The sequence below is a fragment of the Montipora foliosa genome, chromosome 8 (assembly GCF_036669935.1).
Source record: "Montipora foliosa isolate CH-2021 chromosome 8, ASM3666993v2, whole genome shotgun sequence".
In the NCBI taxonomy this organism is placed as follows: domain Eukaryota; kingdom Metazoa; phylum Cnidaria; class Anthozoa; order Scleractinia; family Acroporidae; genus Montipora; species Montipora foliosa.
Window position 1 is genome coordinate 8,302,297 of NC_090876.1, and position 17,500 is coordinate 8,319,796.

Consider the following 17,500-nt stretch of genomic DNA (forward strand, 5'->3'; position numbering starts at 1 on the left):
CTTCACACTTAGACTCGCTTTGAAGAGGAGGTAGACATGAACTCGGAAATGGCCTATTGTTATCCTTGTGACTCTGGGCCGCCTGTGGTGTAAATCGAACAGTCCTGTGCTTTTCAGAGGAATGGACTCCGAAAGCCATGTTGGTTTTTAGAGCTCCAACAAGAGACAACAAGATCCCCAAGAAATCGTGCAGATTTGGCAAAGTAGTTGTTGGAATCACAGGAAGCACAGCACTTGGAATTCTTCCTTTTACTGTGTCGTTTGTCGCGCCTGCTCTGAGAAAAAATTGCCTTCCTTACGTGCCAGCGACAGAGAGACAAGTTGCTAATATTATAAAAATGGCAAAAACCTCTAAAAGGCAAGGGTTGACGAGGGTGGATTTGGGCAGTGGCAATGGGAGAGTGGCAAGTTTTAGTTCAATCATTCCATATGTTGGATGGGTAATAGGCCCTTTGGATGATCTTGTCATGGGGGAACCTTGTGTGAACCCTATCCACTTTTATCCGGATATTTTTGAATCTGCAACCTTTCTTTCCCGATTAAAAAAAGTTCCCATCTACACGTAGCGTATTCAAATCTAATTTGCCTGTACACACATATCCAAAACGTATCCTGAGTACTCAGGACTCCTCAAGGAGACAGAGGTAACAGAGCATGTGCCATGAAGCCCTCGGCAGCAATCTTAAGAAAGAAACTGGGCTCGATCTTGTTTCGTCATCCCGATAAAGAAAGTTCTGGATTTATGCAGGAGTCAATGTAAACGCCCACCCCGGGACAAGATGGGGATTTGTTACAGACCTAATTTCAAATATTAACAAATTCCCCTCACCCTGGGGAAGCTGTCCACCTACCAAAGTCCTCAAATGCTCCACCATGTGGGGCCTCCCTGGCCTGAAATGTACTGGATTAGGAGCCTGAAAAGCGAGAACAATAAAGCACAGTTCTAGCAAATAATCAATCAATCAACTTTATTTAAACACGGTAATGGCTCAGCAAGCTGGTTTTCAGACATGCCGTGTAACAAAAGCACTCACCTCTCAAGGATCCTTCAAGGAAAAGAACACGAGTTGATGTTTGGGATTAACTACCGCTGACCTCGCAACAGCCGGCTCACGACAAATCTCCACCCAAACCCCTAACCTGGGGGCGGTGAAATACAAATATTACCCAATCCCCCACCACCTCGGGGGTACGATTTCCCTCAAATCCCCTTCTTTTCCCCACTAATCCCCACCTTGTCCCGGGGTGGGGGTTTAGATTGACTCCTGCATTAGCGTCCACACGGTTCCGGGTTCATAGTAGATTAAAAAATATCGATTCTGGAGAGTGTATTAAAAAAGTTCCGGATTCGCCAGATATGTGTGGACAGAAGGTGTATCTGGAAAGAAAAAAATTGCGGATTAAAATATATCTGGATACAAAATGGTCGTGGTACAAAATAGATGCCAGAAATGGAAAGAGCGTGATGAAATTAGTGAGAATGTCAATTTTGAGGCCACTGACATTAAGGTGAGAGATTTTTCAGTGATTTTAATGCTTAAAAACTTAAGCTTAGCTGAGATTTATATGGAAAACAGCTGCTGGATGGCAAACTTTGCCTCCAGCACTCAATTCTTTTACGTTTTTCAAACTTTCAAACCTCTCCAAATCACGCAGTTTACCGTCAGTGGCCTCAAAATTGACGTTCTTACTAATTTCATCATGTTCTTTTCATTTTTGGCATCTATTTTGTACCACAACCATTTTTTGTAATTGACAAGGTCATGTAATTCTGTCATGCAAAGTTCCTCCTCACCAATGAATGAAAGGATGATGATGATGATTATGATGAAACGGGCCTTCTTACTTCAATTTTCTGAATGATGTGGTCACGAAATGACTACAAAACCATTAATGATCATTTTATCATTATTAATTATTACGTACTTGGATGTAGTTCTGTTCAGATATGTGCTAAGTTCTGCACATAGGAACATGACATTGTTCTATTGCCAAAATTGTGGTTGTTTCTGTTTGCACATCCTGTTACATAGCGTTTTACTGTCGTAAGTGTTTTTGTTTTGAAGCTGGTACAACTTTAAAGCCTCTTGCTCAGAGTAGGTAAGACTATTCTCAGCTCTAATGGACTGCCTGTCAAATCACCAAATTTGAGGTTTTGTTGACAACGTAAGCATGCAACACAGAATTTCCACTCAGAAACCGCTCTTAACAATTTATTTTTAGGATACTTCGCCCATATTGTAGGACGTGAACGAAACTCTGAAAAATCGCGAAAGCCTTATTATGATAGAGCCAAGTTATATTTTGAGGTAACGTTTTCGTCGACCGTCGCCGGCGTAGATTTTAAACTCCCTATTCTTGTTTTGTGGCGTTATCGTTGGCGTTGCCGTAGTGGTTTTCTAAACTGCTATTAATTAAAGGCGACCTAACCCTAAACCATTTCACTCAATTTCTAGCCTGTGTACAGCCGCACGCTCTCCTAGAGAAAAATTTGGAGAGGAGCGTCTGTGATTTACTGTTGACACCGTAAATGATCTAATAAACGCCCCCGGGCGTTTATTAAATGTTTGTGGTGTAACGGGGGACGTTAAATACATAAAAGGCGTCTATTGTAGAGGAGCGTTAATTTCAAGTTAACTGTAACAACTAGAAATCCAAAATAAAACTTGATAGTTCTGTATCAACGAGGCGACAACCGTAAATTTATAGTTTTATATCAATGCGCTTGTCGTCATCTGGGTCAACAATGTTATCACAATTGGCTTTGTCGACATCCGACTAAGTGATGACCTGAAAAGGGTTTGGGAGGCTGGGCTCATCCAATAAAGAGAGCTGTGCTTTTAACTGGTCCGATCCCTTTTCACATGGTTAGCCGCTCTTGAAGCAGTGAATCATTGAATCTTCGGCCTTGACGTTCCTGGATATCCAGCCCGAAGAAACCAGAAAGAAAATTGCCGACATTCTAAGCCCAGAAAATAAAAAAAATGAAAAAAAAGAGCGATATACGCACTTTGAACTTAAGATCGAACAGGATACAATTCGTAAGCCATTGGTGTCCGAACAACCAAGGTGTTAAATAAATTGCGTAATTTTGCTTTGCAGAGCGTTTTCTCGATTTTTGGACGTTTTTTTTTTTTTTTTGGGAGGGGGGGGGGGGGAAGGAACAGTGTCTATTAGACGCGGGGCGTTTATTAGAGAGGGGCGTCTATTTCAAACTCTACACCAAACCGGGCCCGTCACCGGCAGTTCTTGTTACACCCCTTCGTTTTTATATAAAAAATAATAGGGTAATTCATTAAAACTAATTTTACAGCAAGCCGAGTTACAAGAGAATTTGGAGGCTCGAGGGAGAGGACTGCGGGAGAGCTGGTGGCTTCTCTGGAAAAACAAATTGCTGTACAAGAGAAGAAGCGAGAACAAGTACGTTGACTTCACTGTGTTTAACTCTGTGGTCTCCGTGGCAGGTTCTTCGTCAGATGATGATGAGGTCTAACCCCTTCCCCAATGTATTTTATCCCTACATTATTGATTCATTCATACACGATTCGTGTACATGACGTCACAATGGTTTGTAATAATTCAACTCTTCTCATGCAAAGCAAACGGTTTTATATTATTTTCTTTACTTGAGAAAATTGCCACCGACAACATCTTGCCAGCCAGATAATGTTGTGAACTTCAAAGCTGCGGTTATTGATCAAAGTACGACCACTTTTCCCGTCTTTCAAAGCCAATAAAAAAGTGAAAGTTCCTTTTAAAGGTTTTAAAAATACTACGATGTATTTCGGATGATTTCAGAGAAGGAAAAAAAGGATAAAAAGTGTGTTGAGGTGATAGGTACTTTAAAGAGCCCGCACACTATTCGAGAAAAGTAAGGGGAGTTCCCGATGTTGTGGCTGTCCTTTGCGAGAGTGTGTGGGTGGGTGGGTATAGCATGTCCACATCAGCTGAATAGTTTCCAAAACTTAAAACTGCTACAACAGATAAATAACTAACAAACTCTTCGGCCTAATAGTCGCTAATAGTACGGGAATTTGGCCGACTCTGAACAGTTGTAAAATTAGAACCCATTTTGGTCTCGAAAACCTCCTTTAAAATTCACTTATTTTTTGTGAAGTACAACCACAAAATAACATTTGGTAAATTAAACTCACACCCTTCGCAATCCAAACTTAATTACGCCACTAAATTGCTGTGAAATTTGTAGCGATTTGAGGAGATCTTATATCCACTTTTTGGACGCGGTTTTCCATTTGCAGTGATCTAATCAATCGCTGGGTAAATGATAAAAATAAAATGATTAAAAGTGGTGTTAACTGCTTTTCGAATCAATGGCTTCTCTGCGGTTTCAAGCGTTACCGTTCGTCACGGTCGAAACGCCGTCTTACAGATCTTTCTTAACCTGCGTTTTCCCTTAACCCTTTCACCCCCGTGGGGTTCCCCATTGACGAGTAAAATCGTCTGGCGTTAGACATAGTGTCACTCTTGGGAGTGAAAGGGTTAACTAATAACTGAGCTTGAGAGAGATGACGTCGAACATTGTGCGACTCGCTAATTGGCTACAATGAGGATGCGTGGGAGACAGGGAAAGGGAAAGTAAAGGAAAGGAAAGGAACTTTATTGAAGTGTCTAGTCGTTCTAATGCTGGCGCACTAATTGGGGACACTGTAAACTGAAATTAACAATGAAAGGAAATTAAGTCAAATGTTGGTTTTTGAGGAGAGGGAAAACCGGAGCACCCGGAGAAAACCTCTCGATGCAGAGTAGAGAACCAACAAACTCAATCCACATATGACGCTGAGTCTGTGAATCGAACCCGGGCCACATTGGTGAGAGGCGAGTGCTCACACCACTGCGCCATCCCCGGTCGAGAGTCTTATTGAATTGCATTGTGGGACTGTTTTGGGGACGAGCCACTGTTTATGTAGTCGTTTACTCTGCAAAGCAAAAGACTTTCGAATATTCTTGTACGATAACAATTAACTTTGGATTAAATCTTTGTCTTATGTTGTATGTACTACGATCGCAATGACCTTTTGATCAAATCTGTTCGTTTTCCAGACAATCTTGCGCGTTGGCAAGTGAGCCATCGTTTTAAAATTGCCATTGTACAGTATTTTTGTGGTTTAGGAAGCTCCGCGCCTGGTATATCGCTTTCTTGCAACTTAAGTTCTTGCTCGGCGCACTCAATGATGAAAATGCGTCCCCCAAAACAGTCGCATTGTGCAATTCAATAAGGTTCTCGATCCTCTCTCCCGGGCAACCTCAAAGTGGGCAATTGTTCTGCATATAATTAATAGTATACGTAACTGTTTTCCCTTTCAGGAAAGATCAGAGTTGATTTCAAAACGATACGAAGCGGATAAAGTAAAACTGGGAAAAATTAGATTTTTTCAGGTACTTTTCAAAAACCTTGCCTTTCTTTATTACCTAACATTTTTATAAACACGCAGTGGACATTTCCTGTTGCGCATTCAATTTTTTTGACATTTAGTTTGCTCAGTTGAATGTGTTGTTTTTCAGGCTCGAAAGAATCGTGAGATTTCTTCACTTCAAAGGAAGATCGACAAAGTCCCGTCGCGTGCCGAACTTACACAATATCAGAGAAGATTTTTGGAACTGTACAAACACGGTTTGTAAAGTATTCATAATCAAGAGTTTAAGTTTCTTTTCCCGTATATTTGTGTTTGTGTAGAGGATTTTTAACAGTGTCCAACTGGCCCTCTGTCTGGGTTCTTCAAATCTAAATGATCGGCATTTCGCAAAGTTCGTCACTTCAAAGTTAACTTGCTTGAATTTGTTTTTATTTTAAATTAAAGTGGCCGGAACTCACAAGGAAACGAAACAGTTCTTCACTTTATATAACACTTTAGATGATAACAAACTTTACTTAGGAAAGGAAGCAAGTTTGAAAAGTAAAAAACCGATATTGGCGATGATGTGCACACAGCGCACAGCATTTTAGTTTTGTACTCTTTAAGTTCTACTACATGTATTATCAAAAAAACAATTTTTATTTTTATTTGGATTTCAAAACTATGTTAGCTAAACAGTAAGTGACCCAAGTTTTAAGCCTTGATTTCAAAGACACCTGTTTATTTTAACTGGAATTTTTCAGTGGTCCACCATTACTAACTTAAAAATCTTAAGAGAGCTGTATCGAGAACAGTGACGTCAATGACTCAATGGTTTAAGAATGCAATGTATTTGTAGCCGGCTGAATTAATAGAGAGCTTTAGGAACGACAACGGCGTTGTCAAATTTACATATTTACTGGCCAAAAACAATAGATTTGCACGCTCTGCACGTGCGTTTTTCATTTTTTTCAATTTCTTTGCCATCGTCAGCAAAACAACAACGTGAAATAGTCAAATTGAGGTTTTATGGAGGAAGTCAACACTTGGAGGTAAATTTTCATCATGAAAAAGTTTCTCCCCTAAATTATGCGCTATTTATAACGTTTTCATTCCTGAGGGGCTGCTATACCTTTGTCACATTAGAAAGCTTGGAATCATGGTCGTAAAGTGATTACAATAACAGATGACGTTCTCGTTGCCGTTCCCGTCGTCGTTGCTAAAGCTCCCTATTATGTTGCACGGGAGTTTCGGGCTTCCAGACTTTTAAACTCGTGTTTTGCTTTTATAATTAGCGTCGTTTAGACGCTGCATGAAATTTTAAGCTAGTGAGTAAATGACGTCACTTTTCCCTAGATCCAACCCTCTGAGGTCCCTTGGGTCATTTTCGAACGTGAGTAATGGCGGACCGTGAAATCCAAGACTTACACGCAAAGTAAACAGCCTTTGAACGACAAATCAAAAGCTCAAAATTTTGCCTGTCAAGTATTAAGCAATAACACTTTCAAAATCTGAAGGAAAAAAGGAAGTGATTTTTTGATCATAGTAACACTTTTAAGGGTGAGCATGGCAGAATTCGAGCCGGAGTGTGTAATCATTGATTCATTGCTCGCTGTGTTCGGGTAATGTATCCGGGAACTCTAAATGTAAAATGTTAGAGCGAGCAACAATGTGGCAGTTAGACTTTTTTTGGGGGAAGTTTGTACCGTTTTGACCCATTTCATCGGGGATGTAATAACTAGTCAGTGGCCGAATTTATACTAGAGACGATTGACTCGTGTAAGACGAATGATTCAAAACTGAACTACGGATATCAGATTTCCAGCATTTTCATTGGCTCCCCGGACGCAGGCTATCAGTTCATATACCTGCTGTACCTAATATGGTCAAAGAACACGTCAGCAATAAAAAAAGCTGAAAACATTTTTGCAGCTCTGAGGAAAAATTGCCAACAAAAGCCGTTTTGGACGGAATTGACCGAAGCAGAAATCGATTATTCAGTGGAAGAGTTGTTGATCCTGCGGAGTTTTTAATAAAACAAGAGGCTACAACTAGCCTATGCTCGAGCCTGCAAAAGTACAGTGAGTGGTGTATGGTTAATTTGGCGCTAAAGAAAAGAACAGAGAGAAGTTTGTCCTTCTCACATCGGCCTTACATTGCGATTCTCATGATGTTCGACTGTGTATGTAGTGAATACCCGGACCCAGATTATCTTCATTACAGGTGGTGACAATGACCTCTGGACCATGGAAACGAGGTAAAAATAGTGTATTTATGCCAAAGTGGCTAAGCCTGACATTGTTTTCTCTGACTGATCGATGGGTATTCTTGCTCAGTGTTTGAGAAAGGAAACGCTAATTGAACGGCTTAAGATGAAACGAAATGACTCATCGAAACATCTTTTGCAGAAAAAAATGCAAGAGAAACGAAGGTGAGATGTGCAAACATCTTTCCAAGATGACCAACCTTTCGTGCAGTGGTGCACGTAAAGGTCACTTTGTCACGTGCGCGACACGTGAAGATGTGCACTATATCACGACACTTGAAAATACTTCCAGAAGTGCAAAAGTTCCTTGAGGCCATGCCAAATGAATCCATAGCACGAGAATCAAATATTTAAAATATACCATTTGTTGTAATTTAAATACTCGCAGTAATATGCACCCAATTGTCAAAATAAATATGTTATATGCCAGCTGGGAGGTCCGTATAAGGAAAAACTGTGACCGAGGCCTTGAAATTGCTGCTTTTTCAAGAACGATGTCAGTTTTTTGCTATACAGACCGACTCTTTGCTGGTAAATAACTTTTTTTTCCCTCTCCCCCATCCTCTCTGAAATCACTTGTTTTAATTGTTGACTCGCACCACGCTTGATAGTAAATGCAGTATTAAAGCGACTTACAAACTGAACGTTTCAAGAGAAATTCAATTTCCAAACCTCTTGTCTAATGAAAAATAACCTCTGTATGTAAACGGAGTCGGTGTAAAGAAAATGGAAATTTAAGGTCATCAAACAAGCTCACGTAATTAAGGCTAGGTTTCCGCCTGACGGGAGCAGGCCGGATGAGAAAATTCCGCCCGCTCCCGGAACCAATCAGATTGCAGGATTTGTTGGATTCCGCCCACTCACGCATTGAGAAAAAAATAAAAGAATTATAATTCTCTGTGACCAAATTTTGGAAAGTACCTATCAAAGACATACAGTAAGCAAAATCTATTGTGCAACTTCCAAGTACATTACCAGTGTGACTTGGGCTGTGCAACTTCCAAGTACATTACCAGTATGACTTGGGCTGTATTGAATCTAAAAAGTTGCAGGTAATTCTGTTAACATGAAATATGTTTGTCTCGACAAGCTTGATAAGGCAGTGTATAGTTCATTTCCTACATTTACAACTGATAATTACGGGGAAGTAATTAATTTCCTATCATAATTATAATTATATAATGGCACATAGTGACATAGTTGCACATTCACTACCAGCATTTGAGCCATACACTAAAACATCACCTTGACATTTGTTTTACTAGGATCAATAGGATGTGAACCAGGATTTTTCTAGGTTATGTCCCTGCAAAGGTTGAACTTACCGGTACCAGCAATATGCCATGCGGTGGACTAGACATTTAACAAGAAACTATTTCAAAAAACAAAAAGTAGTGTTTCGTTTCCGGAATGGAATACTATAGTGTGGGTCACTTGGCCTGTCATTCTTATTTCGCTTCGTGTATTGAAACTCTCGAGAAATAAAGATAGAAATGTGAACTCAAACTCTCTGAACGGTGTTCCTTGGTATCAACATGCATAATTACCTTTTAAACGCACAACGCAAGGCGCAATAGAACGAGACAACAGACGTAGTGGCGATTTTTGAGGGGAACACTGCCTTGCGGCTGGTTAGCCTATGCGACTTCCAGATTGCGTGACGTAGAATACCTCTCCCCAGCACTACGAGCTGAGTGGTAGACAGCACGTGCTGGATCGGACAAGAGTATTGGTTAGCGAGCGATGTACCGAGGCAAACGAGCCAACAAGCTTGGTGGAAGTCACCGTACAGGAGAAGACCCAGTTTTAAAGAAGGCAAAGCGATATATCCAACCCATCCCCAAAGGGAGGGAGGGGAAAAACTTTAACAAATTGCAAACAGCTAGTTGGTTTACTATAGAAGACAAACTGCCCGGTGAACCTTGGACGGCTGACTGAGGCTTTTATAGCTAGACTCTGCCTATTAAAGTAGCCAGTTGCACAGGTTCTACCATGTAGCAGGTAGGCATTACACGAGCTCTTTAGCAATAATGAATGAGGCTTTAATTATAACAGATTTGGCCAATGCAGGTGTACGTTATAATCTAAGATCTGGGAACAAAGTCTTTATGTCTTCGTTTTATTTACAACAAAACCGTTGATTTTATGACCTTGAACGGCCGACTACAAAGAACGCGAGTACGGTCGCGTGTCATTAATCTTATTTTACTGGTAGGGCAGTAAAATCTCATTTAAAGAGAAAAACATATACTCGTTTATGTGCACGATACATCGAAGAATAAATTCTACAAATACCTATTTTACCTTCAAATACTTACCCCTGCCAGGAGCCCTGCCCCTGCATAACATTTCAAATTCCGTTTTCCGTGAATCGTCTCATGATTACGTGTTACATACGGACCATGGCAATTACTAGCTTTACAATCACTGGTTCCTCGTTAATCCAATTTATTACTAAGACTTGTTTGCATTACTAATTAACACGAAAAGGGATTTTTAACAATATATCGCTTTCATCTAACCCAAAATCATTCAGATATTCAAAACGTCCTATGCATGATCCATTTCTTTTCCCTTTGCATTTGTCAGCATTATGATTTGGAATATTTTAGGTTTACGTGTTCACAAGTTTGTTTTTGCATCTCGTAGATGTTTAGATTTCCAATTACACACTCTGTTTCGATTGGCCACTCTAACTCGCTGTGTAAATACTTCACCCTAAATTCAAAATAGATACGTTTCGTTTCTGAAAACATTCTTTTACAAATCAAACCGGGTATTCCTGATTTCTGTATAAATTTAAGTTTCATTTTGCATTTACCTGTTCATCCACGCTTTTTGGAAAAGTGGTACATACACTGACCACGTGCTTAGATTTAAACGCATACCTGAGGTAGATATTTTTGTTGTGTTTACGAGGAAGTGATCTCCCTTGCTAGTAATACGATGAAATGTGGATGACCTCGGTACGTTGTTACGCAAATACGTTCCTGCAAGTTTCCTCCTTTTTCTGCTGTTATAAAGTAGACGTCTCAGCCTTTTCTCTGTAATTCTGCTTGGTTCTCGGGCACGTCTATGTCGATGCTCACGCAAATCAAAACAAACTGAAGTAAACAACTTTTGCTTATCGAGACCAGTATTTCTCCTTCGGAATGAGGTCTTTATTATCATTGAGAATCAAATAACTGTACAGCCTTTCAAACTACATCAAAGTTATTTTCTGAAGAGCTGATCACATTTTCCACTGATGACATCAAATCTTGTGAAACTAGAACAGAACTATACACACAAGATGGCAGTGAACACGATTGCTAATATGGCTATTTGCACAAAGGATATAAGCTAGACCATTACAAGAAACAAACTGTTTAACAAGGAAAAGAAAACTGAAAACGTAATCGACAAAAAACTTATCTCCGTAGTCAATGGTACACTGAGCGGGAGGCTATTTGTTCGCGGTGAAAATGGTACAAGCGTGAGGCCATTTGTTCGCTGTGCAAATGTTTTTACTTTGTCTTCAGAAGATTCCAATATAGCGTCCATTTGTTTGTGGAGTTATTTTCTTTGTCGCTGTCATCTTTAGAGTAGTTCTCAATAAGGTACCCGCTGCTTATTAAAGAATTAGTGTTTTGACTTGTATCACTTTCAATAGTTGCGTCCATTTCAGTTACATTCGAGTATATTCTTGTTTCATTCAGTTCGCGGAACGACCCGTTTCGAAGCTAACGCTTGACATCTTTTAGTGTGGGTCTACCGCGAAAAGCGTATGCCTTTCTTTGTATGTGCTTTGAGCGCCCCAAGAAGAAATCGATTAAGCCAACGCAATGCCGATCTTCAGTAATCCAAACAACGCATCACAGAGCTCTTCATGATCTTGGATTACGTGGTTTGCTTTAAATAACCAAAGTAAACAGCGCCACGTGCTTTCTATTGTGCATTACCCAATCAAAACACCGCCACGTGCTTTCTATTGTTCATTGCCCAATCAAACACGGCCACGTTTTTCTATTGTGCATTTTGCTGCACAGGAAAAAAAAAACTGAAATCTAACGTCTTTTATAACTCGAGCCCCTACGGGGCCCGAATTCGGGCTTGCTGGATATAAAAAGCGCCGTTGGTCATGTATCACTTCATACCCAGCGCGCCCTCGTAGAATTAACAATTATTGGATGAGGTTGAGCATGATAGCGATAATTATCAAGGTGAAAGTTTGTGTTATCTGCGGAAGCCGAAGGTTATTGTCTGTAGCTATGACGTAAGACAAACAGAGGAAGCAAGAATTAGCTGCGTACTTAAAGCCAATCAAAATCGAGCTGGTGACTCCAATGTATAATAATAGTAAATTATGGCTCATGTTTTGCATTATAATAGAGTTAAATTCCCAAAAGACTTTTTTCTCTATTGTTCTGTATAACAACATGGCCTTTGTGGTGTCAAGTAAAAACCATCTATTAAAGTACAATTTCACAGTTTTCACAAACAGGATGAAAGGGGCTATGTCACGTTATTTTAGGGTGTTTGGGGGAATAATTAGTTAATCACGCATTTAAAACTCGAAAATGGTAATATGGACATCTTTTACGTATAAAACTAGTCGTTCTCAGTGAGAAGGGAAATGATCGAGTAGGAGGAGACCTGATCAATGCAGGCAGCCCCAAAGAGGGGAAATTTTGTAAGACCAAACTCCTTGTAGTCGTCGATGGTGATGGTAGCCATTGACATAACATGCGACTGCCTTCGTTCCAAACTCGACCGACAATGTTTCTCAAACCAGAGGTTAACACAGTTTGAAAGCTCTGACAACTTTCAATAATATATCTAAGTCGATTCATGATGAGACTTACCGTGAAAACAACAGGAAAATCCAGAGGGAAATCCGCCACTACACAAAGAAACGAATATTATGGTTTTTTCTGCCATGTGATTAGCCGAGCATTCGTTCGGTGGCGCTCGGTGTCCGACGGCAATCCGAAGACTGTAACTCGACGGCCCGAAGAAATGCCGAGTGTACCTCAGAACCCAAACCGCAAGGCATAGCATTTATAAAAGAATCGCTTATCTCCAACTACTGATTGGCTCATTGATGTACTTTATTTTCCAGTTTTAACGTGTGCACTTCCCCTTGTCTATTTTTATTTGTGTGTGCGTGAATGGTAAATCGTGTCCGTAGTTCTATGTTAATGTAGGGTATTTGCAAATTTTCCGATTGGCCTAGCCACTTAGCTCGATTAGCCTAGCTATTTCTAAGTGGCTGTGCTCTTTTCCCTTGTAATTTTTTCTTTCTTGTATTTATGTTAACTCTATATAATTTCTGGGCACGAGTAAAGTTTTGTTGTTGTTGTTGTATAATCGGGCGAACTCAGGCATGCAATCCCGAGATTCATTGCGCGATAGCCCCGAGATGCATTGCAAGATTAGTGTTGCTCTCACTCGCTGCGCTCGCTCGAGAAATTATTTAAATAATCACGCGTTTAAAACTCGAAAATGGTAATATTTTACTGACAAAATAATTGTTACATCAAAAACAAGATGATTCTGAGCAAAAACGACCTTTATCCAGGCGATTTGCCAGAAACTTGAAAAACGTCGGGCCACGACCTTTTTCAAGATTCCCAAATGCAATCGATCGGTTTCAATCTTGTCCATTTGTGTCCTTCCATGCTTCTCTTTCCTTTTGGTGTATTTTCTTTTGTTGTTCAACAGTTTTAAGTTGTTATTGCAATGTTTCATTCTACTTTTTGTGCATTTTGGTTGTCATGACATTACATTTTGCGTGACATAGCCCCTTTAAACTTTGGAATGAATAAAGAGTTGAACAAGTTAGCACTTTTTTCAAATGGTCCCTTCAGACACTTACCTGGCCTAATAAGTGGTGACTCCTCGTAAGATATAATTTCTGTCCCTTTTTTTAAACAGGTCAACTTATTGAACTCCATTTACGACAACTTTGAACAGTAAGTTCCCAATATTTAACTGAATCGTGAGTTGTAAGCTAACATTGTAGAATTATTATATCTATAAAACAACCTGTTGAAATGGTTAAGAAGTAATATTATTATATGGCAAGCAGTTCTCAGGCTGCGCTCTGATTGGCTGGTTTTCGGTCGGGATTCTATGCAGTACGGAGCATTGCCATGGAAACGGCCGGTTTTTTCCGTTTTTTTCCTCTCTCTCCCAGGAAATTCAAGTTGAGCGAAACACAAAAAGTTTTTAAAAAGCGGAGTTTAATTTTTTCAACAACACAGTACTCTTATAGCAAGTTCGATGATGGAAGACGAAGGCTATAAACATTCGCCAAGCGGATCTTACTAATCAGACGAAAATGAAAACGATGCCATGTAGTAAACAACTTACCGACCTCACTCGCTCGGGACCCGTTGGTTATTTAATAGCAATACATGAAGCAGGAGTCAACTTAGGAACCTTTGTGGCTTTCCTAATTGGTTTTGATAGAAGAATCCACCTTACAAGGAGGGGTTTCTCTCCACTAACTAAAACAGTCACTAATTAGCAGGTAGTTTGGGGGAATATCTGTCCATGATTTTGTTGTTGGTTTTTGTCCAGGGAATAATTAGCATTCTGGAACAGAGTCGAGGTTCAGGGGAATAATTTGCATTTTCCTTTGTTTTGAACAAAACAGAATGCCAATTATTCCCCTGAACCTCGACTCTATCCTTTTGTTGTTGCACAATTCGAAATTAGCCTATTTCTCTTCCTGGCTTTACAGACTAACCCTAACTTTTGGCTATGATTTTGCCTCAACTCACCCTCCACACACACAATATTCCCCCCAAACTACCTACTGATTAGTGAATGTTTTAGTTAGTGGAGATAAACCCCTTCTTGTAAGGAGGATTCTTCTAAAAGCACCAATTAAGACAGCCACAAAAGTTACTGTGTTATCTGCTGCCTCATGTATTACTATTAAACAACCAGTTTTTGCACGGACCTCGCTGCGCTCAGCCTGGGGCCAATATTCCCCAGTACGACTCTCGTTCTAGGTTAGTAATAGGTTAAAAATTATCTCTTTCGCCACATTTGCAACTCAGTGTTGGTGGTAAGTTTAGTTTTCGAATTTCCTCGCGTTCCAGGGTTTTATTGTGGGAAAGAGATCTTAGCAAGTTATAGGTTTTGATATTTTTATTTTGTTATCTTGTATTTTAGGGCAATGTCTTCACCGTCAAACAAAGAGCAATTCCTGAAGCAGTTGGAGAGCATTGTCAAGGGAATTGTGGACAACAAAGACAGAGTAATGCAGCCTTTGTTCAAATTTCTTTACAGCCGGGAAAGAATCGGAGTTTTTATGCAAAGCAAAGTTTTGAAGTGTAGTTTACCAATTTAAAACATAACCACACTGATATGGAACGAACTTCTATTCCCTTCACGTCGATGGTGTTTTCCCGCGTGTGTTTCAAATTGGATTCCAGCCGGGCTAACTATATATTTGTTTTTTCAAGATTATGCCCCGAGAGCTTTTTCTCTAGGTACTCCGGTTTTTCTGTCTCCTTTTTCAAATCCTGGTCCCCGATATTCATTTTACAATAGCATGTTCATATTTTTTTTTCTAGATTTTTCGTTTTTAGCTTTCCGAATGAGTGTCGAAATGTAATTGCTTTTTCTTTGCTTCGCTGATTGGCTTTCAAAGTTTCAGCCGATCAGCCAATCGGAAGTAAAAGGTAATTCAATACAGTGACGCGTTTCCCGCGCTGCACGTAACTGCTCTTCGTTCTGATTGGCGTATTTGATTTTCTGTGGCTGTGATTGGCTAAAGTGTTGACATTCGTTCGTTTGTGGGGCATTCAGTTGAAGGCCGTTTTCTTGCTTAATTGCCCTTTTAAAATAGCACCAGAAAAATAAGCAGTAAACCACCTAGAGTTTACCGTTGTTTATCGCTTTTTTAGATTGAAAAGAAGAAGGTGGCAGAGAAGCAAAAGAGGGACACCTTAAACCAGCAATACCTCGGGATTGTAGAACAAGAACGGCTGTATTACAAAACGGTCAAAGATTTCACCGAAGTAAGTTGAATTTTTTATTTTGTGTGAAGACCACTTCGATCTAGATGGCTTTGTCGAACTACCTCGATACATCTTTGTCAAACGACGCATTGCTTTCATTCGGAAGAAATAACAGTCTACTTATCGGTATAAACTATGGTATAATGTAATTATCGGTATATTTTAAGAGTATACGAATTAATATACGGTAGAAAGTGGTGGTAAATTGTTTTTCATTTTAATTGCGCTTCCAAGAGCGGGAAATATGCTATTCCGTTGGCGCCGTAAACGGGATGCAGACCCCATCACCACACGGTTCTTGGATATTCCACCTGTTTTGCTAGTCCGGGGTATTCCCCCTCGAATAAGCGCCCTCATATATCAACACTAGGGAGTTCAAGAAAAGGTTTCGGTTTCGGCAGTTTCGGTGCAAAAAGGGGTAACAAACCAAGCATTCTGATTGGTCGGTGGTCAAAGGAAGTCACACAAACAGCCAATCAAATGCGAGCCCGTTCTGGCGCAATTTTCACGTGATTGCGTGATACGCGTGCATTGTTTCTGCTCGATTACGACAATTTTTATCTCGAAATTTTCTCTTGAATATTATTAATAAGTAACCACATAATTCTTCTCGTACAATTTGTATAGGTTATCGGATGATTTCGAGTGCAATTTGGAATAAATAAGCAAGTGTAAATTTTGTCAAAGACGCACAAAATAGTACAAGTGCTTATTTATTCGGATTTGCGCGAGAAGAATCATGTGATTACTTATTCATAATATACATAAAAAAAATTCGAGATGGTTTAGCAGAAGCAACACACGCTTATAACGCAATCACGGAAAAATTACGCCGTCCAGGGCTCGCATTTGATTGGCAATCAATGCAACAATTTCACCTTTATTGCACTACTCTCACTAGGGGCCATCATAATTTAGATATAAGTTGAAAAATTCTGTGCATCTCTTGTTGTATTCGAGAACCCTATTTGCATAGTTTATTACCACTTTGGTATAAATAGGCTTGTTTTATCCCGTTTATTTCTCTCTTTGGCTTTGAACGGACGTCGGGTGTTCGACCCTCGCACCTCCCCTCAGCGATGGCCAGCGTGTTGCCATGGCTCCCACTCCTTCCGCTTCCGGGCACGTGTCTTTCCATAACTTACTTCTTCTCGAATTTCGAATTTCTTCTTCGGAATTTCGGCAGACCTCCCTAAAGAAATAATGGAACGGAGGAGAAAGAAAATGCAGCGTTTTAAGAAAGCTAAAGGGGAGGGTAAGACTGCTTATTTTAGTAGAAGTGAACCAGGTAAACTGTTTATTGACGGTGTTGAAGTGTAGGATTCACCTTTTAGGCCATGTTTGTTTCCTCCAAATTTGAATATGTACTCCCAAAGAAACGGAGCTTTTTTTGTATCTATTGTTTGTATGTGTAGTGTAATGAATGCAAGACCCTTCTCGTCAGTGGCGTTTTTTTCAACAGCTATAGCTGGCTGCTGTTTTAATTACGTAATTATCTGTTGTAGCGTTCGTTTTTTTCTTTTTTGTTACTGTGCGTTCGGTTTGTTGTGTTAATAACTTGTCTATTGTACTTTTGTGGGTCATTCGTTGTTCAAAATCGAAAATGTACTAATTGCTGTGCGGGTAACAATGTCGCTTCTGGGAATAACAGCTACTATTTTCATTTTCCATTTTACGTATGTAAATTTCAATGGATCGCAGTAACTTAAAATTTAAAACTATCTCGCTGAATGTTCGGGGTATTCGTACGTTTGAAAAACGTAAGTCAATTTTTAATTGGATAATCAAGCAAAACTCAGACATTTTCTTTTTGCAAGAGACTTACAGCACCGAGGAGATTGAAAATCAATGGAAAAAGCAGTGGC

At 39.9% G+C, this 17,500-nt stretch overlaps 2 protein-coding genes across 3 annotated transcripts in view; both read left to right on the forward strand.

Moving 5' to 3' along the window:
• Positions 1–17,500, forward strand: part of LOC138012963 (coiled-coil domain-containing protein 93-like) — a 298,808-nt gene that overhangs the window by 85,659 nt on the left and 195,649 nt on the right.
• LOC138012961 (coiled-coil domain-containing protein 93-like) overlaps positions 1–17,500 on the forward strand; it is a 24,369-nt gene that overhangs the window by 1,348 nt on the left and 5,521 nt on the right. The window contains exons 2-8 of one of the 3 annotated variants that reach the window (XR_011125121.1): positions 3,314–3,420; positions 5,326–5,397; positions 5,524–5,632; positions 13,537–13,574; positions 14,785–14,869; positions 15,522–15,635; positions 17,453–17,500. The exon at positions 17,453–17,500 is cut by the window's right edge and continues 162 nt beyond it. Coding sequence is in view for 1 of the 3 variants with exons in the window: in XM_068859907.1 (XP_068716008.1) it covers positions 3,314–3,420; positions 5,326–5,397; positions 5,524–5,632; positions 7,578–7,611; positions 8,886–8,901 (338 nt within the window). In the remaining 2 variants the exon portion in view is untranslated. Of the gene's footprint in view, positions 1–3,313; positions 3,421–5,325; positions 5,398–5,523; positions 5,633–7,577; positions 7,612–8,885; positions 9,310–13,536; positions 13,575–14,784; positions 14,870–15,521; positions 15,636–17,452 lie in introns of those variants that run through there. The other 2 variants (XR_011125120.1, XM_068859907.1) reach the window with 2 other exon arrangements.